General features: G+C 43.2%; 3 protein-coding genes across 33 annotated transcripts in view; 2 read left to right on the plus strand and 1 right to left on the minus strand.

Annotated features, from left to right (window-relative positions):
* The window catches only part of STAU1 (staufen double-stranded RNA binding protein 1), an 89,065-nt gene extending 85,098 nt beyond the window's left edge, over positions 1-3,967 (plus strand). For all 16 annotated transcript variants that reach the window (XM_027087063.1, XM_027087067.1, XM_027087068.1 and 13 more), the window contains 5 exons: positions 518-593; positions 818-1,137; positions 1,747-1,869; positions 2,659-2,744; positions 3,670-3,967. In XM_027087063.1, the coding sequence (XP_026942864.1) occupies positions 518-593; positions 818-1,137; positions 1,747-1,869; positions 2,659-2,744; positions 3,670-3,685 (621 nt within the window). In that variant the 3' untranslated portion in view covers positions 3,686-3,967. The remainder of the gene's footprint in view (positions 1-517; positions 594-817; positions 1,138-1,746; positions 1,870-2,658; positions 2,745-3,669) is intronic.
* A 321-nt stretch (positions 3,968-4,288) lies between these two features.
* The window catches only part of LOC113609623 (uncharacterized), a 21,109-nt gene continuing 3,712 nt past the window's right edge, over positions 4,289-21,685 (plus strand). Inside the window, exons 1-4 of one of the 15 annotated variants that reach the window (XM_027087069.1) lie at positions 4,289-5,512; positions 6,463-6,627; positions 7,901-7,970; positions 8,655-11,844. In XM_027087069.1, coding sequence (XP_026942870.1) covers positions 5,288-5,512; positions 6,463-6,627; positions 7,901-7,970; positions 8,655-8,734 — 540 coding nt within the window. In that variant the 5' untranslated portion in view covers positions 4,289-5,287 and the 3' untranslated portion in view covers positions 8,735-11,844. Of the gene's footprint in view, positions 11,845-12,088; positions 12,139-21,685 lie in introns of those variants that run through there. The other 14 variants (XM_027087070.1, XR_003428737.1, XR_003428727.1 and 11 more) reach the window with 14 other exon arrangements.
* Positions 14,103-21,685, minus strand: part of CSE1L (chromosome segregation 1 like) — a 41,605-nt gene continuing 34,022 nt past the window's right edge. The window contains exons 17-25 of one of the 2 annotated variants that reach the window (XM_027087048.1): positions 20,514-20,611; positions 19,091-19,241; positions 18,740-18,948; positions 18,216-18,313; positions 18,029-18,114; positions 17,495-17,576; positions 16,027-16,173; positions 14,885-15,116; positions 14,103-14,663 (exon numbers count right to left, since the gene is read on the minus strand). In XM_027087048.1, the coding sequence (XP_026942849.1) occupies positions 14,574-14,663; positions 14,885-15,116; positions 16,027-16,173; positions 17,495-17,576; positions 18,029-18,114; positions 18,216-18,313; positions 18,740-18,948; positions 19,091-19,241; positions 20,514-20,611 (1,193 nt within the window). In that variant the 3' untranslated portion in view covers positions 14,103-14,573. The remainder of the gene's footprint in view (positions 14,664-14,884; positions 15,117-16,026; positions 16,174-17,494; positions 17,577-18,028; positions 18,115-18,215; positions 18,314-18,739; positions 18,949-19,090; positions 19,242-20,513; positions 20,612-21,685) is intronic. The other variant, XM_027087049.1, reaches the window with a different exon arrangement.

A 21,685-nucleotide genomic window follows, 5' to 3' on the forward strand; every position in this document is an offset into this window, starting at 1 on the left:
GCGGAGCACAGGCTCCGGACGCGCAGGCTCAGCGGCCGTGGCTCACGGGCCCAGCCGCTCCGCGGCATGTGAGATCTTCCCGGACCGAGGTACTAACCCGCGTCCCCTGCATCGGCAGGCGGACTCTCAACCACTGCACCACCAGGGAAGCCCCCAAAAGTTTCTTTCTTGGTCAGCTATATCAATCTAACATCTTCAGGGTCCTTCTGGTTAAACGTTCCCCTCTCGTGAGCGCAGAACAGAGGCCCCATCCCTTAGATGCTGTTCGTGGACAGGCTGACGTGGCTGAGAGTGTGCTTTGGGAGAAAGCAGGGGGCTCTGCTGTGGGCACATTGGCGGCACAAGCAGACCAGTGGTGGGGCCTTGGGAGAGGGCCTTTCTGCCAGTGCCCTCATCGTTTAAAAGTTTATAAAACTAAGATTAGGGCTGGTTGGAGTTTGTTTAGTTTTGGACAGAAGGAACTAATTTTTCAACAGTTTGATTGATGCTCATGGCCTTTTTTTTGTTTTTTTTTAAGACACCCATAAAGAAACCAGGGGATGGAAGAAAAGTAACGTTTTTTGAACCTGGCTCTGGGGATGAAAATGGGACTAGTAAGTGTGAAGTTAATATTGTCTTGGTCTGACTGTGATTCTGGGCTTTGCATGGTTCCTGGTAATAGCAGGAACCTAGGTAATGAGTTAGTGGTCAGTGCTTGGTTCTGCATTACGCCTGTGCTGTTGTGTGTGCTGGGGTGGGGGGCAGCGTGGGGTTTTACAGCATCTCTCCACGCGGCGTGCGTGGACTTGGGTTGATTTGTCTGCTTGTCCATCCCCAGGCCATAAAGAGGATGAGTTCAGGATGCCTTATCTTAGTCATCAGCAGCTGCCTGCTGGAATTCTTCCCATGGTGCCCGAGGTCGCCCAGGCCGTAGGAGTCAGTCAAGGGCATCACACCAGAGAGTTCAGCAGGGTAGCCCCGAACCCTGCCAAGGCCACGGTAACTGCCATGATAGCCCGAGAATTGTTGTATGGGGGCACCTCGCCTACAGCCGAGACCGTTTTAAAGAATAACATCTCTTCAGGCCACGCACCCCATGGACCTCTCACGAGACCCTCAGAGCAGTTGGACTATCTTTCCAGAGTCCAGGGATTCCAGGTAACTGTTGGGTCTGAGCTGTGTGGTCTGTACCTCAGTGCGGTCATCTCTGGTTTCTCTCAGTACTAAGTAACTTGTTTTTTTAAGTCAAGTTCTTTGTCTCGGGGGATGGTTGGGGGAAGCATGGTAAAGAGTGGTCCTGAGGAAGGGAGGAGGCACGGGAAGTATTAGAACCCTGGATGGTAAGAGAATATCCTCAACCTTTGGTAATTTTTAAAAATCCAGGCCAACCGTAATGACAAGGCCTCGAATCCAGTGGGAGTTACAAAGTTAGACTTCAGTGAGAACAGATTCACGTGCTGGCCCTTTTTCTACCTGCTAGGAAAGGACATGGCTTCTTCCAGACCAGGGTTTCTGAGTAGACATTTAGGTTCCTGGAGGATTCTGGAAGCTGGGGCCCTGGCATCCTGCCTGCAGCCGTCAGTGCCCCTTAGCCGCAGACCCCACTGTGAGTCTCTTGTGCCTGTTGAGCAGGAGTTGGTGTAGACAAGTCAGGCTGAGACCAGGGAGAGGTGTCACCTCTGTTCACTGGGCCCAGAGCCGCAGCCGTGTGCCAGGCTCATACTCCCCGCCTTCCTGTCCTTGCCTCAGTTTTCTTTTCCCCTTTAGGTTGAATACAAAGACTTCCCCAAAAACAACAAGAACGAATTCGTATCTCTCATCAATTGCTCCTCTCAGCCGCCCCTGATCAGCCATGGTATCGGAAAGGATGTGGAGTCCTGCCACGATATGGTACGTTACCCCCCGCGGTGGGCCTGGCTCCAGCTCGTTGCTGGCCTCAGAAAGACAGGAAAAGGATTCTCCTGCAGACTTCGAGAACAGTTGATTGTTCTACAGGGTTCATATTTCTGAGGACTTTTCTTAGGTTACTGGCTTGATTTCTCATTCTGTTGATCAGAACTCATGGGCTTTGGCCAACCCCTCTCCTCTCTTCCCTTGCTGACCTGAGAGGTGGACTTGGGTCCTGGAACGCATCCAGATACTGTATTCAGTTCATCTCTGACCAGAACAAGGAATTGCATGCCCACGTTCTGGCAACTTAGAAAGCCCCTTGTTTTGGTGTTCTGTTCAGATGAAATTATTATTGTAAGAAATACTAAAATGAAGAAAAGGAATTGATTAAATTAATTGACATAAACTGTGGTATATTCACCTGATGTAATATAATGTGCCCATCATATTAATGTCACCGAGGGTAATGTATTCTAATTCTAACACGGAAACATGATAAGGTTTTATTTTAAAGCGGGATATAAAATTTGTAGAGTCTGGTGACCACAGGTTAAAAATGTTAGAAGGCAATATATAATAAAATTAACAGAGGTTGTGATTCAGTGAGGTAACCATGGATAACATTTTTTAATTTATATTTTTAATTAAAAATTCAAACATGAAAGGGTTATTTAGTGGGACCACTTGTTTTGTTTGGCAGTAGGACAAGCCCTCGACTCGCTATTCAGTGTCGTATACTGTGGTCCTGAGCGGTGGCCGTGGTTTGACTTCCCTTTTCATTCCTGCTAGGCTGCACTGAACATTTTAAAGTTGCTGTCTGAGTTGGACCAACAAAATACAGAGATGCCAAGAACAGGAAATGGACCAATGTCTGTGTGAGTGAGCTGATCTACATGGAAAGGCAGTTCTGTTCCTCATTTGCATTAAATTCAAATTGTCTGCTCAAGTTAGTAGTGAAATACTTGTCTTAGTCACTTTCTGTCCCTTTGCCCTGAAAGGTTTCCAAGTTTTGGGCAGAGAGCTCTACTTCTTTTTAATTTGTTTGTTTTGTTTTTTTAATTTATTTATTTATTTATTTTTGGCTGTGTTGGGTCTCCGTTTCTGTGCGAGGGCTTTCTCTAGTCGCAGTGAGTGGGGGCCACTCTTCATCGCGGCGCGCAGGCCTCTCAGCGTCGCGGCCTCTCTTGTTGCAGAGCACAGGCTCCAGACACGCAGGCTCAGTAGTTGTAGCTCACGGGCCTAGCTGCTCCACGGCATGTGGGATCTTCCCAGACTGGGGCTCGAATCCGTGTCCCTTGGGTTGGCAGGCAGATTCTCAACCACTGCGCCACCAGGGAAGCCCTTTTTTTTTTTTTTTAAGCTTTCACTTTTTTTTTTTTTTTTTTAAGCTTTCAATCGGTAATACATTCACATGGTGCAAAAGTCAAAATTATTTTAAAAGGTGTCCACAGTGATACGTCTTGCCCCTCATGCAGTCCTCATCCATACCATTCTCTTCACCCCACCCAGAGATCACATTTGTATTAGTTTCTTGTGTACCTTTCCTGTATGTTTCTTTATGCAGATACATTTATTTCCTTATTTTCTTCCTTTTCCTCCTAGAGATAACATACTACATACCCATTCTCTTCTTTGCTGTTTTCACTTGCTGGTGTATTCTGGGAAGACCTTAATCCAGTTATCATAAACTGGGGCCTGAACTATTGGACTTCTCGATGTCTGCTAGTTTCATTTTTAACATGGCTTAATTGTCTTAAATTTCAAAACTTGGGTCATTTTTGGTTTTTTTCTTCCTTAAAGGTGTGGGAGGTGCTGAACCTTATCTGGCCATGAACCATTGAAAAATCCCAACATACATACTGAAAATACTGAAACTGCTTTGAAAATTTGGAACTTCTGATACCTCCAGTGGGCCGAGAGACATGATGGGTAAAGGACTGGAGACAGCAGTGGTGAAGAAGGCGGGGCCCCGAGGAGGCAGCGGCATGGCCGCTCGCCTGTGCTATGGTTTCTCCTCATGCAGCAGCAGCTGCTGGGGGCCGGGCGGGCCTGCCGGGCACCCCGGCGCCACTGGGAAACCAGCGGGTCCACGCCCCAGGCACCCTAGCACTTGGTTAGGGTGGGTGGGGGTTGGTTTTTGGTTTTGGTTTTTTGGGGTGGTTTTTTTTTTTCCTTGCTGTGTGAAAGAAGAAACAGAAAGCACGACTCCTTCTCAAACTGGCTCACTCAGACGCTTTGGGACAAACCCTGGACACCACGCTGGAGAGAGGCCTTAGTCTGGCCCCAGAGCTGAAAGCACCAGAGAAAAATCACATGCTTCCTACTCAGCCTGAGCTGACCTCGGCGTGCTCTGGCCCACACCTACCGCGGTACCCACGCCGTCACCACTGCTCTCTTCCAAGAGATACGTATTCTTAGTTTCATTATTTTCTTTTGATTGAAATGACACTATATAAAATTTTCATTTGAGAGTTTCTCAGTTGTATTTAGTTACATAGCACAGTTTAGAAACTTGTCTGAGACTGACCTTATCAGTAATCTAACCGGCAAAGATCATATCCGTGTGTATGTGGTTATACATTTTTATTTCATTGGACTAACCCAGGACCATTTCAGTGATGAAAATTGTGTGCCCTCTGGTTTAGCTGAAACAGTCCTGCACTTCTCAGAAACCTTGAAGTCTCCCATAGTTGTATAAATTGGACAATTTAGGAATTTTAAACTTTAAATGATCATTTGGTTCCTTTTCTATTTTATTTTTGTTAATGCAACAGGACTTAAATGAACTTTGATCTTTGTTTTAAAGATTAAAAAAATTGTGTGTGTATATATATATATATGAATGTGTATATATATATATACATACATATATATATATATATATATATATATGACTCTTGAAGACACATAGCTTTCACTACACTACAGGATATGATCTCCATGTAGCACATCTACAACTGCAAATTGATTTTCCTTGAGTGCTTTATACTGTTGATTACATCTCCATGTAGGGCTGAAAAGAATGACCCATGTTTATCTCTATAACTGTGTTGCTTTTGATGTCGTGTTGCTGTGCACAGAAATGTGTGCGGCGAGGTCCTGCATATGGTCCAGATGAAAAGCACGGTAGCCTTGCGAGTTAAGTACTGCTTCGATTCATTGTTTACGCTGGAATTTTTTCTCCCCATGGAATGTAAGTAAAACTTAGTGTTTGTCACCAATAAATAGTAATACTAAATTTTTTTTGTTAATTTATTCTTAAATGCCACTACTGCTAGGTTGGTCCCTCCCAACCTGCCCCCTATACTTTTTTTATTTTTAAGAAAAAAACTTTGTAATGCTTGTGATTCCATTTGGGCAAAATTCTGAAGCTCTGAAATAACTTTATATCAAACCATTGATCAATAAACAGCTACTAATGAATTTTTGGTCCTGTCGAGCAGTAACTGAAGCAGTAAGGGAAGATGTGAGGGCATGGAAGCATGGCGTGGGGGGCACTGCTGCCAGTGAGGGGCAAGTGGGTGCCCGGGTGAAGGGAGGCGCCTCTCATCTGAACCAGACGATGTCACCCAAAGAAATGACCGAGAGGAGAGAGGCTTCCTGGTCACTTCCCTCAGGCGGGCTCGCGCTTGGAAGAGTGAAGGTGAGGCGTTGCATTCTAGTCTGGCTGAGGAGTGGGGCTGGTAGTTTTCTATTTTTTCATTTTAGAATATGCTCATAAAGGTGGTTCACTATAAAACCAGCCTGTGGACTGGACTGCAAGAAGCACCGGAAGTGAGGTTATGGAAAAATGCTACAGGGTATGAGGGGACTCAGCAGGGCAGGGATAAAAGCAGTGAAAGGAAAGGCATTTTTTCCCTTTCCAATCCTGGATTCAGCATTTCTGCAAGAAGCCTTGATCCTCTTTAGTGATAGATGACATTTAGCAACCAAGGTCTGGGTGCTCTGAGACCTCACTGCTAGGGATGTGTTGTGTCTGGGCCCTCTTAGTGGACAGCTAGGAAGTGTATCTGTGTGTACGTATACACATCTGCCGATTTGTATATCTACTTAAAAGCCATGTGTTGGTCCTGATACCTCTGGCACCTCAGGGTTCTTCACAGCCTTCCCTGCTGTGTTTTTAGCACCTTTTCCCACATCGAGATTGTAGCCAGTGTCCCAGCCTTGCCAGCCACTCCCTCCACTCCTGCCCTGAGATCTTGCTGCCTCTGCCCAGCTCTCGCCTCCTTGCCTCACAGTGTTTCCAACCGGTGACCCTCCACACTGTGAAGGGAAGATGGAAAGGGCTGGACAGTACAGTCTTAGAAGTAATTCATGACTTCTAATTGGCAGTCCAGTTGGCCCTCATTGACAGCACTCCAAGAAGGGGAAGTTTCCTCTTAATATCTGGGATATTGTTAGGAAGGATCTACAGGTTTCTTTGACAGATTTTTTTGAAGGTGTATTTTGGTTGCTTTGGAAAGCTGTCCAGATGGGATGTCCTTGACTATTCTTACATTGTAAACTCTCAAACTAGTCTTGCCTCTGTGAATGCCCTGTAGCTGTCATCGCCTGCTGAGGACTCACTCACCTGCAGTATCTCTGTCTCAACAGGCTTTGAGAGAGCTGCCTGGGAATCGAGTTTGCACTAAGTTTTATCCCAACATGATCTCTAAGAGTTGCAAGAACTTTGGCTCAAAACTAGCCCTTGGGACAACATGCAGTCCTGGTTTCCAGACTACAGGCAGAAAAGCAGACATGAAGGCACCTGAGAGGCAGGTCTGAAAAAATCAGAGCTGCGAGTCAGCCACAGTAAGACTAGTGGGTCTTAGGATTTGAGGAGCATCGATCTGCAAAGGTGGAGCAGCTCCTGTTGTCTTTGGGGAAGACAGACTTAGGATTCAGTCACCCCACAACAGGTGCACTGACATTAGGTCAATTTCGTTAAGTTCCTCTTATCACAGGGAGATATTAATGAGTAAGGATGATTTCCCCATAGCAGGGTTTTGTTCTGGTTTGTATTTTTAAAGGCCTTCTTGAGCTGAGCAATGTGAACTGTAGCTCTTAAAAAAAGTGTCATTTCTGAATCTAGGTTTTGTTCCATAGCTCACTGAGCTAATGTGCCCAGCTTTGCAGGGTGAATGCCCAGTGACGGAGACCTTGGCCTGGGTCCCAAGGTCTGAGTCTGGGGTTCTTGTGACCCATGGGAAAAGACACCCGGCCATTCCCAAGAAGCAGTATGCTGCTGCTTGCTCTCTAGAAGCTAACAGGAGCTCAGCAGACTACAACCACCAGGAAATAAACCTGAGGATGGAGATGTGTAGCTGTTTGTTTGTATGAAACTTAACTTCAGAAACTTCCGACATTATCATCTCTGGTTTAAGTGCTTAAACATCTGTGTGCCCTTAAAAACAGACAAGAAAAACTTTCTAAATCCATAAATAATGGATTGTTGAGCACTTAAGCACTGCTGGATTGGCAGGGAGGAGTTAACCAATTTTCTGAAATAGGCTTTTAAAGAGATGTGTGTGAAGATGCAAGGCTAACTGAGACTGGAGAGGGTGTGGTTTCTAGTCATCAAAGCAGCAGAGCTGTTTTCTTGGTATTTGGCACTGTGTGCTTGCAGTGGTGTGTTTAATGTATATATACAATGTATATATAGAATATACATATGAAACTGTAATTTTTACAACTCCATATTCTAATCAGACTTCTTGGCATACCAATTTTTATTAGGAAAAATTATACGTAATTTGGGAAATTGGTACTACTTTGCTTAATATGTGCTTAATAACTTGTTTGATATTTTAAAAGTAATTTCCTTTGTACATTCTTTTACAAATATTTTCATCAAAACCTACTTTGTTGGAAGTAGGCCTGTGATGACAAATTATAAAGCAGTCTTTGTGTATTGGTAATTTTAAAAAGGACCTTTGAAAGTAAACTGTGAAAAATTTGTAAGTTATCCCTAAAAGCCCTCTATCCAAACACAAACCCTATCGTTTATTTCCACCCCCTTTCACACGCACTTCTTTCATGATTGTGTCTGCAGTGCACATGCAGTGGTGCCACCCATTGTAAAGCTGAACAACCTGGAGCTCGGTGGTCCCAGAGAGGATCAGGTATGCCTGTCCCCTGCTGCCCTCCTACAGAGCCAGCTGGATCCAGCCTTCAGCTCACTGTGGCTGTCCTCACTTCTTTAGGCTGCAGTAGAAGCAGTGACAGGGGTGTCTCTCTCTGACCTCTGACATTGCTGAGCCTGGATTCAGTAGTGGGCAGTTGGTGCCACTTTGGAGTGAGATCTAACAGAATCCTGTGCCGCTTCCTCAGACTCTTCTTGCCTGCCTTTTTAATCGTGTATTGGCTCCAGCTGCCAAAAGCCTGCCCCAGGAAATGGCCTGAGATTCCCTTGGGCCTGTGTTTTACTGTGTAAATATCGCCACCTCCCCACAGGTCTGTATGCTGAGCATATGCTCACCTGGTAGATTCAGGACGCATATCTGAAAATGTTCCTCTGGACCCCTAATAGCTTACTTTCCTCTCTGATTGGCTCCTTGGGCTCATGGACAAGAATAATGTAAACCAGGTTGAATCCAGCTAAGAAAACTGCAAATGCTCAGACCTTCCTTAGCCCAGGGACCATGATTTTTGGACATGTCGTATGGCTGTGTTTGGGGAGTTACGGCGTAGAGTGTTTGTTGGCAACCAGTGTGTCCTCTGAATCCCCAAAGCCTGAGTGGTCCCAGACCTGGCCCGACTCTTTCTGAGGTGGTTTGACCACCTTTGTCATTGCTCCCCTTGGCCAGGTAACATTTTCCCAAGGCCCCGAGCGAGGAGCAGCCTGGTGGACGGTGGATTGGGTGTGGATAAGGCTTCCGTGCTGTGAAGAGCGCCTGTAAATAGATCACCTCACGAAGGGCCAAGATGCTGTAATGTAGGTGGGTGAATACCAACATGTAAGTAGCGGCTCAGAGACTGCAGTGCGGTCACTGCAGAAGTCAGTACCTTCTGTTGTTCTTGGAGCCCAGAGACAGACTCTGAAGCCGCTTGCTCCCAGGCAGTTTCTAGAGTCCCACTGCTCAGGGTGGCTGATGGAGAGGCATTGGCCCAATTCCTTGCTGGAGGCGTCTGGAGCCCTCCTCTCCCCCATTCTGTCCTCCTGTCCAGCTGGCAGGGCTCTTCTCCCTGGGCTGCAGACCGTAGTCCACTTCCAGGTTTCTCCCAAGAAAACGTGGAGACAGATGCCATGACAACAGGAGTTCAGGTCCGTCTCAGCTACGGCTGGAGGGAGTGGTTGAGTTCTGGAAGAGGCCCACGAAGGCTGTGGCTCCTCTGGGCCCTAAGCTGCCACAGCCGTCTTCCGCCTGCCACCCTTTGTTAATTTCCTATCTTTACAATATGATCCCTTCTGACTTCTGAGGCCATGGAACCTTGGACTCTAACAGTGTTCACAGCTTGTGCCGCGCCTGCGTGTCTTTCTGATTCGGTTTTTCTTGGCTTCTTCATGAGCATCAGCTCACTGGGAGGGCTGTTGGTTAAAAAGGCTGCTGGGTCCCTTTCCCAGATGTGCTGATGCCGTAGGTCTGGGGTCAAGAACGTGCATTTCTAATAAAGTCCCAGGTGATGTAGATGTACTTTGAGAACAACTGTCCTCAAGCAGTAACACCCATGAAGTTGCTAGTGACTTTTTTTCTAATACAAAACATACAACTGTAAATGATACATGCTCTTTGGATGGTAGCCCCAAATCCTTCGAATCATGTTGAGAAATGCTGCCTTTGGCTAAACAGAGGGCAGGCAGCTTTGGCCTCACTGTTTTAGGCTCTGCACTGTGCTGTCCCAGCCCAGAGGCAGTCTGTCCTGGGGACTGAAGGCAGTGTCCTCAACAGCCTGTTAGGAGGATGGGGGTTTGGAATGCTCAACCTGCAGCCGCTGGCTTAGCTCGTTGCCGCCACCCTGGTTCTCCTTGGGAAGGTTTCTCTGCAGGCACCATCGCAGAGACTTCTTCCAGCCTGAGATCTACAGTCACGACGGAGGCAGCCCTCTGCGTGGGGCTGGCTCCAGCTCAACTTTGGCTCTCAGGAGTGGGACTGTATGGCCTGCCTAGGACACTAAGCCCTGCTCTGTCTGAGAGTGGCAGGACCTGGTGGGTGCTAGGTTCCTCCCCACTGCCCTGCGGACCCACGAGGAGACAGTTTAGGATCTGTCTTCGCAGCTGACGTCTGCTGAGAAATCCAGTTTCCTGAGAGTAGCATTTCCCTCTCTAGACTCAGGAGGATTGACCCTTAACTGCTTGCCAAGGAGATGGACCATCTTTCCGACGTAAGGTAAACAAACTCTCATTTTGCTTTCCACTCCTCCGCCGGTCATCCTCCTTTTGCATCAGGTCTGAGAAACTTCCCCCTGACCTGTCTGCGGTGGCTCTTCCTTCCACGTTGTCAAGTTTTTCTCTCACATCATCCATATTGTAAGGGAGAAAGTTGACTTCTCCAACCACATGTGAGCTTTTGAAAAAGTCTTTATTACCTGTCATGCAGGAACCCCAGAGAAAGGTTGGTGGATGATGGTGGCTCTTCATAGTGTTTACCTCACAGTCACGCCCTTATTAACTGATTACCTGTTTCTAACTTTTGCAAAGCCATGGTATAGTGGCCAAGTCCTGTGCTCCGGACGCCATCCATGTTGCCTGGGTTTGAATCCCAGGTCCACCCAGCTGTGCAAGCTGGTAATTTCCTCCACCTCTCAGGAGAGAAGGATTTGGACCTGTCGCATTCTCAGACCGAAGACTCACATCTGGTTCTCAAGGTTCCATGAAACACTGGAAGAGGGAGGCTCAGCTGGGAGTCCTAGCAATTAACCTAAAGAAGCTGCATGGCCCACGAGAGCCAGTGAGCTGTAAAAAGAACATCTCAGAGAAGAGTGGAAGGGTTCCCATGTAACACTCAGAATGAAGAAAGCTAATGAAAACCAGTCAGGATCCGAATGTATCACAAGATAAAATGGGGCATGGTTTGCTCTGAGCAACTGACAGAATATGAGGGCAAAGCCCAATCCATTTGACCTTGACTCTAAGAACATTCTCTTTTGATGGATGCAAGAGTCAAACCTTGAGAGGAAGAAATATAATCTCTACACACTGCCCAGCTCCAGCTCTGAATACTATTCACACCATTGTAACAGTTCACATACTGTATCTGTTCTCACCTTTTAAAAGATACCTACAGATGAAGCACACAAAAGGACTACTGCACAGGATGAAAAGCCATCTGCTGTGACAGCGTGAAAATGAAGGCAGAGGTGGACGGTGGGAGACGTCCTGTTATCAGTACAGAGGACCCGACACGAGGGCCACAGTTGATGGGACTACAGTTAGGGTTATTATTAAAGATGAAGAGAACTGTAAAAGGTAGGCTGCAAGTAAGCGGTGTGAGCCAAGTTCTGATTTGTCATAGCAGGGAGTTATGAAGTCTTACGGTTGATGTATCAAGAAGATGAAGAATTAAGTGGTAAAGAATGAAGATTATAGGCAGTACTAGTTGAAAGGTGTTGCCTCTGGGAGGGCAGAGACTTGTTGCTCAGATACAAGCCCTATTTACTAATTAATTAGACTTTTACCACACGCAGCTAATAGTCTGACTGAATGCCACATTCATTATGCCCCACAAATAAATGAAATAACTAAGTAAGGCCCAGTGTGGGTAGGGATGTGCTACAGAAATTGGCACAACCTGGCCCAATAATTCCACCTTCAGGAAACAGACGTAGACAAATATTGGCATATATAGGATGTCCACCTCAAGAATTATTTATAAAATAAAAAATCTCTACGTGTCCAACAGTGACTGTATAACTTGGTAGTGGTATATCCAAATGATAAACACCATACATAACCACTGAAAAATATAGTTGCCGGCTTCCCTGGTGGTGCAGTGGTTGGGAGTCCGCCTGCCGATGCATGGGACACGGGCTTATGCCCCGGTCCGGGAGGGTCCCACATGCCGCGGAGCGGCTGGGCCCGTGAGCCATGGCCGCTGAGCCTGTGTGTCCGGAGCCTGTGCTCTGCAACGGGAGAGGCCACAACAGTGAGAGGCCCGCGTACAGCAAGGAAAAAAAAAAATATATATATATATATATATGTGTGTGTGTGTATATATATATATATATATATATATATATTTGCCAAGTAAGTGTTTTAAATGTTAAAAGGTTTTTAAAAAAGCATATAAAACTGTATTTACAGGGACTTCCCTGGTGGTCCAGTGGTAAAGAATCCACCTTCCAATGCTGGGGACTCGGGTTCGATCCCTGGTGGGGGAACTAAGGTCCGACATGCCCCGGGGCAACTAAGCCCGCATGCCACAACTACTGAGCTTGTGCGCCTCAACTAGAGAGCCAGCCTACCACAAACTGCAGAGCCCACGCACCACAACTAGAGAAGAGAAAACCTGCACGCCACAACAAAGATCCTGCATGCCACAACTAAGACCCGACGCAGCCAAAAAAAATAAACTTTGTTTAGGCAGGAAAGAAGAAAATTAAAATGCTTAAAGAAGGTAGGAGTATGGATGATTTTTTATTTTCAAATCTTTTCCTGTATTTTCCACAAGGAAAATACACATAAAAGAGGAGATAATGATCAAACAGCACGAAGAATCAGTGGATCCGACACAAGACTCTCATGAGGAACATTGCAATGACGTTTGCCCCGTGTCTAAAAATGTCCTGAGAGTGAGGGCCTTGCCTAGGCCAGGACTCCTCTGGAGTCTTCCCACCAAGTTGTTTTATTCTTAAAACTGTCGTGAAGTTAAGTAGTAGTACCCTCATTTTTCATAAGAGTAAATAAAAACATAGCGGTCAAGGCATTTGTTCAAGGCCTCAGTCAGTGGCAGAGGTGGAATTCAAACCCAGGTTGGCCTGGTCCCAGAGTATGAGCCCAGCTCCTCCTGCACACGAAGAATTGGCGCCACCGTTGAGGAACAGTCACTAAGACTTAGCCAAACACAGCGCAGCAGCTTCAGCCTGCCATCTCTTAAAATCTGTACAACCTCACTTTAGAACATTTTAAAAAACCATTAACAAAATATTCATGAATTATGCCAGAGTAGAAGTGCCAGCCTTCCTGTTCAGGAACTATTTAAAAAGGTGCGCTTGTTTACAGAGAGAAACCACCTTCCGTTCATCTGTTCTAACTGAGGAAGGAAAAAATTCAGAACTTAAACTCAGAAGACTGATCAAGATGCTGAAACAAGGGTCCTCCAGAACAGTAACTATCCCTGCATTTACTTAACTGTTAACCAACAGCTTTAGCAAGCACAGAGCCAAACACGAGAGCTTGTCTGAGCGCCAAACGTAAACCATCACCAATTCTGTTTGCCATTTCAGACTTTTCGCCTGTATTATGTTCATAGTTGAAAAATGGATCTCAGTGCTATCTCAACATCTGCCTGCCAGTGACCACTTTTAAGCCGTGTAGTAATTATATGATTTAATACTTCCATTACTGGGTCAAAACAAAAATGGTGCAGTACACTAGATTAAGCTGGAAATCTCTCAAGCAACACAACAAAACCAACATGTGAAGAAAATAAAGCATTCCAGTCAGGTGCCTGAGATTTGAAAAAAACAAATCCACATAATCTGCACAGAATGAGATTCCAGTCTAACTGCACTAAGTATACATAGAAACTGTGCCTCTCCAAGTGTCAACAGTCTGATTCTTTTTACCCCCTAAAGATAAAGGCCATGGAACCCCTGGGCCCAGTCCAGGGAGGAGCCAGACTGGCAGCCTTTGCCAAGATGGACTGACACCTGTAGGTTCCTCCTAGACCGCAGGTTCTAAGATGTCACCGTTGGAAAAGTTCCTTGTAACCTCTGATCTTCAGAGAAGAAAGACACTGCAAAAAAGAGCAAACACCTGCACTGTCTAAAGCAGTCCCAACAGCCTTGTGAAGCCAGGCAGAGCATTTCTTTTCCAATTCACAGAGGAAACCATCTACCTAAATAAAGTTCATGCTGCCGTCCAGGAACTGGTCTAGCTAGAAAGTTCTAACAGATGAGCCCCAAGTCTGCAGTAATTGTTCCCTTTCCCTTGTAAAAAAGACTAAGTAACCTGAGTTTGAGTTATTAAGAAATTAGGATTTTATGAAGTCCAGGAGAGGAACAATTAAACTCTTCATTATAAAAATATCAGCACCAAAAGCCTGGGCTTAAGATGTTCTTAGATACAGATTTTAGGGCTCTTTTTTTTTTTTTTTTTTTATTGCTGATTACAGATTTAAAACTATGAAATGTGCATTTCTTGGCAAGTTACATAAGTGATTTCTTTGCTTACTGACATTTCCAATAAAAGCTTAAGGAAACGGACGAAAACACAAAGGACAAGAGAAATACGAACAGCCTCAAAACAAAAGGATTTAGTGACAGAAAAAAAACCTCCACAGTTAAGTGTCTGTCAAATTTTAGAATTATCAAAACTGTGCAAATGCTCAACTCAATGTCATACACTAAGCTAGTAAAACTTGTCTTTGTAGCTGCAAACTGAAAAAGTCACCCACTTATATTTGTGATCACACAAACCACCTAATTTTCTCAAGGTTCAGCTTAAAGCAACATTTAATAGACAAGTTCAAAAGGAACACTTGCTTTGTTTTAACACAGCTGTGCTCAGACGTCTCCACGATGTCCTCAGAAACCATCCTGGACTAAGCCAATTCAAAAAATACAGTTCAAAGCAGTGTCACACTAGCCGCCTGAAGGTATCCTTGGAGATACTGGAGCGCTTCTGCGTTGAGGCTGGTGCTCACCATTGAGGGAACCTACACAAGATGGGAAGCACACGTACAGCTGCTAGAGATCCCAGCGTACAAACACAACGCCCCCACACTTGCCGCCCTTCTACGGGGGAGCTGCCACAGCTCTGAGAAGGGCAGTCCATCACCAATAATGGTTTAAGGGATCCCCAAGTAACTCAACTGCTTTCATGCCTTCAAAAATGCGAAGATGAATGACAGAGTTCTTTGACCAGAAAGACACTTACCCTTCCTGGACAGGCAGTAGACAATTTGTGAAGTGACTGTGCCAGGTGAATTCTGGGGTTGTTCACCATCTGACCTACAGGATCATGCTCTTTTTTCCCAGCGAATGCCAACTGAGAGAAGGCAGTCTGGTATCCCGGTGTGTCTTCTATGTCAATAAAATGTTCTTCATCAGGAATAGTATTATCTTCAGGTAACTCAAACAGGCCAATCAGAGACTGTAATAAAGGAGTCCTGGATTGGAAGATGACAGAAAGACTGAAGTAACTGCTCTGAAAACTTAAACAATAAGGAGCAGCTTCCTCAGAGACATAAGACTGTAGACTCGTAGTCTCCAGAGTAATAAGGGACCTTTGAAATTACGAATGAAATGGTGCTTATGCCTAACCAGAAACCATTCAGTTCTTTTGGCCATAGCACCCCAATGTCTCTTTCCCAGAGCCGCCAAAGCTGGCTTGTGTGAGTGACCCAGGCCTGGCTGATTAGAAGGCCATATGGCATCAAGCCAGACCAAGGCAATCCAATGCTTCTAAGTCAGAAGAAATAAGCTTCAAGTTGTCAGGTCACTTGACGGAAGGCTACTTGAGTGAAACCATAGTAAGGGAGAGGCAAAAGGTCAAGAAAAGCTAGGTCTGCACATCGAGCTAGACATCAAGCACAAGCATATAAACCTTCTCTTGGCCTATTCAGTTTCTCCTCTTAAGGACTTAGGCCGGTTTAGTCGAGTGACTATCATAAAAGTCTTAGAGATCATCTAAACCACGGACTTTCACCAGGCTTTTCAAAGGGGTCCATGAATTCCCCTACAAAGAAAAGTTAATCAGGGGACTTCCCTGGAGGTCCAGTGGTTAAGACTGCACTTCCACTGCCAGGGGCATGGGTTTGATCCCTGGTCGGGGAAACTAGGATCTCACATGCTGTGCAGCGCGGCCAAAAAAAAAAAAAAAGTTAATCAGGAAACAAGATCTTTCTAGGTAGGCTCAGAAGAACCCACAAGTCATGTCTTGGATCTCATGGTTGCTAGGGGGGAGGCTGAGGTCAGAGCCAAATTCTCTTGGCTCCCAAGAGAATAAGCTTGGTTAATTTTGTAGTCACAGGGGAAAGAAACTGTAATTTCCAAAACACCTTAGCATGGAGTACTTACCATAGCTTGGTATACTCTGTATCCATCATTGGGGGACATTCTGTTAGTAATTTGGTTATGCCAACCGCACAAATCTTTTTCTCTACATTTCCAGATACTTTCTGAATTTCAGGAATAATGATTTTTTCCAAAACCATTCCAAACATTCTATGAATCAATGCAAAATAAATTCATTCAGTATTTCATTATACCACTATAGTCTAATTTAACAGTGAGATGCTTACATTATTTATGCTCAGCGACTCCTTATGAATATAACAAAATACAAAATAAGGCTGTTAATTTTGGTCAACTGAATGGGAGAGACCTAAAAATGACAGAACAAAAACATCAAACCTCTACTCTGTGACCAACTGTCATCATCTTTTGTGAATACTACCTTAAGCCTCTGCTCAAGGAAAATCTTTACAGCCATTCTTTTGGTCTTGTATGTTTTTACAAATTACTCATGAAATCTTTGAAAAATTAGAAATCAGAAAACAGATAAGAAAAAAAGAATTACCATCACCCCACCATCCAGCATTAACTAGTTTTAACATTTTTGGATTATAAGCTTCCCAACTTTCTATGCTTACATACCTTTAAGTATGTAAATGTTAATGGCCGTATTTTAAAAAAATGATTTGGCCTATGAATATTGTCGCAAACATCCTAGCAGTAAAGTTTTTAATAATTCTAAATGCTGTAAGATTCTCAATGTAAAATTCTCAATTTATACTCTCATTATTTTATGAAGAATTTATTTTATTAAATTCTTTCAAGTGGAAATAGTAGATAAAGAGCATGGACATTTTGATGCTCTAGGTAACAAGTACATATTTTTTGCTCTACAGAAAGACCATACCAACTTAGGCACCACCAGCACTGAATGAAACTGCTGATTTCCTCACAATTTCCTGTAGCTCGAAAAGCATATTTTCTGGTACATTTCAGGTTAATTCATTTTTTTTTACATTTCAATCAATCTGGAATTATTTTTGGTACAATACAGATGCGGAAAGTTTTTCTCCAAGGAGTTGTCCTCCTTTCCATCCTTCCTTTCCCTACTACATGGGAAATGCTGCCTAACTACATTCTTATGCATATATACTAAGTCAAAAGCAAAATTTCACTGATCCAAACTCTTCTCATTTGAAATCACAGTTGGCCCTAACAGAGAGGCAGGCTCCGGGAGACAATGCCAGCTGTCTAAACACAACATAGAACACTGGCTGTAGAGAATGCCGGGGGATGGGGCAGGGGGCAGGGGGCGGGGGGGTGGGGTGGGGGGGTGGTGGAGACCTTCGGGAATTAGGAAAACGTTTGCAGTATTTCCTTTACAACCCAACCCCCCCAAGAATATTTTGGAAACCACAAAGATAACTATCACTGTGCATCAAGAACTATAAAGTCATCTATAAAATAGAGACTAAGAGGTCAAATGTTTTGCTTTTAAAAACAGGATAATAAATAATGAAAACAGACTTACTTTGGTTGTATACCATCAAATATTTCTTGTAGTGCTAGCGCCCCGTATTTTATGCAATACAAATTAATAAACACTAAGAAACCTGTTGAAAGGAGGTGCAGAGTATCAATACAGAGGACTCACTGCATTAAATAAGTGATTTAGTGAAAGTCTGCCAAATGAAATATTCACAAATCATTAAAACCCAATGACTAACTTTGGCATCAATACTGGCCTTTTAATACAATTTAACATACAGAATCGCTGCCTTTACAGTACAGTCATAAAAAGGCTTTACATACAGTCTCTGATTTATATTTCTTTATGATATTTCTATTAAAAATGAAAAATGTTTTGATATTTAAACTTACAAACTAACCTCTGGAACACAATATATTGAAACTGATTTAGTGCTTGAAGAATACGAGCATCTTAAAATATTTTATATATAAAATTTATAACTGTTAAAAGGTTTATATGTACATATAAAGTCTAAGGGTTTTTAGCCTCTTTCCTTCATTATTTCTATAGTAACACCAAAATGATTTTACTCACTCTTGATAAACTTTGTTGTTTTGGAATTCTGAAGTCTTTGGAATAGTAGAATGAAGATTTGCTTCCTGTATTGGTCAACTGACTCACTAAAGAAGTGAATAAAAAGCAACAATATAAATTCAGCATTTTTCTGAGTACTTAACAGAAGCCTCAATTAAATGTACAATGAGGTTATATTCATACTCACGGAGGCATGTGCTCTATTATACTATTTAGAAGATAAAAACCTTGGTGGTCATTGGCTTTGGATGCAATCAGCTTCTGGAAGACACCTAATAAGCCAGGCTACAACAAATTAGATTAAATAATTAGTTAAAGAAGCAACAAGGATTAATTGTTCCAAAAGTTAAACAGGTGATATATTTTGGAAAAGGGTGCATGCTGTCATAATCTAACCCTTTTTCTCTTTTTCTTACTTCTGAAGTGTAGAGGGAAAAAAAAAACCACAACAAGCCTTTAAAGTTAAGTTCCTGAAATTAACCTATTTGGCTCTTACTCTTTTAGTTTCCACCAGAGATAAATATTACTAAAGGATACCTAGTTCTAATAAAATATACATTAATGTTTTCTACTAATTAATTCTGTTACATGTTCTAATTAATTCCCTTTTTATTAAGTTTAAGAAATTTTTTAAAAAGTTTAAAGAATCTGCCATCCCTAGTTTTTCTCAGTTACCTTAGAAAATTACAGTTACATCAAAATCTGACTCACAATTTTGTCAGCGGCAGCACTTGCTATTGTATTTGAACCTCGTTCTAAGAATGCCTGGAGAAGCCTCACTAGAGCAGGAATATTTCCTGTTCTTTCCCAAAGCACTGGCTGAAGGAGATGAGGAAATAAGGCCATATAGGAAGACGGGATGTCATTTTTGTGTGTTTCCAGAAGCAAAGACATCACTTGAAAGACATACGGAATAAATTCTGTTGATAAAAGTAAAAACAGAGCTGTCAGCTTCAGAATTAATGACTCTGACACAAAAGGCACATATCTCTTAGGCAGACTGCATTTTATAATCACTAGAATAGTTTTATTCAACTAGAAAAATAACTTTCTTTTACTTACCTTGTACATCATTTTGTAAAATTTCAGTAAACACCAGAAACAAAGCCTCCTCAAAATTTACAACAGCAGCAGGGTTAGCCTTGCAAGTTATTCTTATGGATAAACATATTGCTTCAAACATATAGTGATTAAAGTGAGGTTTGCTTGGGTTCTGAAATTAAAAAAAAAAAGCTTATGACTCTAATAATCCAATTGACTATATTAAAAATAACCTAAAACATTTAACCTTACTAAAAGCACACTGAAAGAGATGCCATTTTTTTTAAATCAATATTTAAAAAAACCCCACAAATTACACTAAAAAGCCTGCATATATGTTAAAATTTTACAGTGCCTTTAAAATTCAGAAAATGAAGTAATACTAATACCTGTTTGGATTTTTTTTTTTTAAATGAGCAAAAGTCTACTTATGAAAAAACACTTCCGAATCACGGGGAGGTGACTACGTAAGCCCAAGCTCCCAGCGCTTGCAAGGAGCTTTCTTAAACCTGTGTGCTCTCCTAGAGTCGTCACTGTAAACAGCGGTGGGAGAAACGAGCAGGGATATAAAAGGCCTGACTCTGCCACTAGCCGTGTGTGGGACCTCGGGCAAACCTTAACCTCTGTGGGCCTCAGTATGTCTGTATCTGCACCGTGACAATCCTTCATATCATTTTCAATTTTCTTTTTCAAACAAAATCCTTCTTGGAAGGCTACCGTATGAAGCTGATGAACTCAGAAGATAAGTGTGTATGTACAGGGGCAGGTGAAAGTGGAGAGGCCCTATGTCTCTTTTCTCTCAATTCCCCCAAACCCAAGTAGGCCCAAGGCCCTTACCCAGAATTTGGTGCAAACAGGATCACTATTCTGAGTCTCTCTAATACTTCCTATGACTTCATCTCCTTATCATAGAGTAATTAAGAATAAGCGTCTACAAAGGAATTTTATTAGCCTTAAACCGATTTATTTTCTAAAACTTGGTATTAATATTTAAATATGGATCAAAATATCTAAAATCTTTGATCAAAGAAAGTGAATTTTATTTTTGGGGAAATGAGTCAGGAAAGAACAGACACAAGGACTTCAATCATCATTTTATATTAGTCTGAATAGCTGCTTTTGTGTCCATTTGGTGCAAAGCCTACTTCTTCCATCTAAGATCATTTCAGATTGTTTGTACTTTCTCAATTCTCTTCAATGAACCCTTTACTTTTTAAAGCGAGAATAAAATGTTTTAAAGTCTCTGAGCTTACACTTAAAGGAGAGTTCTGCCCAGGCTCCCATCTCTGTCACCCCACACTTTCAGAATCACACATTAACTGCTGGTTGGGAAGGAGTCACAGAGCTCTCTCTGTCCGACCGACTGCCAGGGAGTTCTGAGGCTCAAACAGTCTGAAGCATTTAGGTTAAAAAGCAACTGCACTTTCAGAACTGGTTCTGTTACCTTACTAACAGCTAATAGCTTCTGTGTAAGCTGCGTGATGAGAGTAGGGATGTAGGGGATTATGGCTTCTCGTAGGAGGGAAAAACTTCTCATGATAGCTGTAAAATATGAAAAGAGCAAAAACAAGTAGTTAAACTCCAGAATAAAAGAGTGATTAGTGGGAGAAAAAAGTCCACTGATTCATAAACTAAAATCTTAAGACTCTTACACAACCCCCAGATAGCTCTCTACATTTAAAAATCATCTAAATTTCCCTCCCTTTTAAAATTAGACCAACAATTGGCAACAAAATTTAGCTGGGAAGTGTTATTTCCAGAAGGCTTAAGGGACAATAAAAAATAATGAAGTGGCTAAAGAAGCAGACCAAGAGGAGGCAGGTGAAGTAGTGGATGGACACGGCGGGCAGCAGGTGGAAGGGAGTCTGTTTTGAGTCTCCTTTACTTAGAAATCAGTGGCATGAAATTTTACCTCTAGCCTATTGGAAGTATGATCACAGCCTACCAGAAGCTGAAAGAGAAGGCCACTTGCCCATCACCCCCCAAAAGAGAGACTAGGAGCGTGAGAAAAATCCAAAAATACACGTAAAGCTAAGGCCCATGTTACAGAATTAACTGCTCATTAACAGACACCTAAAAACACTGCGCACAGGAGAGAAATACATTATCAAGCTAAAAATATATGATGGCTATTTTTGCACAAACAGAATAGATGTTTACTAAGTAGAGCACCTACTGTATGCTAGGCACACAGGATAGATAGAAAGTTATCCTTTCTTGCCTCCTCGACTTTGCAGTGATGCCAAAGACTCACCCTCCAAGTAGCTAACTGCTACCTATCCCGCACCTCAGCCTAGATATCACTTGCTAGAGAAAGCTGAGGGCTACAGGATGGATCAGCGTCCCTCCTCTGGGCTGGCACAGAATCCTCACATTCATTCACACAACAGTATTTACTGGGAAGCTGTTACATACTGGGCGCTCCTGCAAACCCTAGGAGCACAGCAATGAAGACCACGGACCAGTCAGCAACCTCACAGAAATGGACATTCAACAAGAGTAGTTACACATCACTCTTGGGAGAAATACAGTGCTGAAAAAACACACACACACACACACAGTGCTGAAAACACACACACACACACACACACACACACACACACACACACACACACA

The sequence above is a fragment of the Aethalodelphis obliquidens genome, unplaced genomic scaffold, assembly GCF_003676395.1.
Source record: "Aethalodelphis obliquidens isolate GAN/ISIS:26980383/991018 unplaced genomic scaffold, ASM367639v1 scaffold57, whole genome shotgun sequence".
Lineage (NCBI taxonomy): Eukaryota > Metazoa > Chordata > Mammalia > Artiodactyla > Delphinidae > Aethalodelphis > Aethalodelphis obliquidens.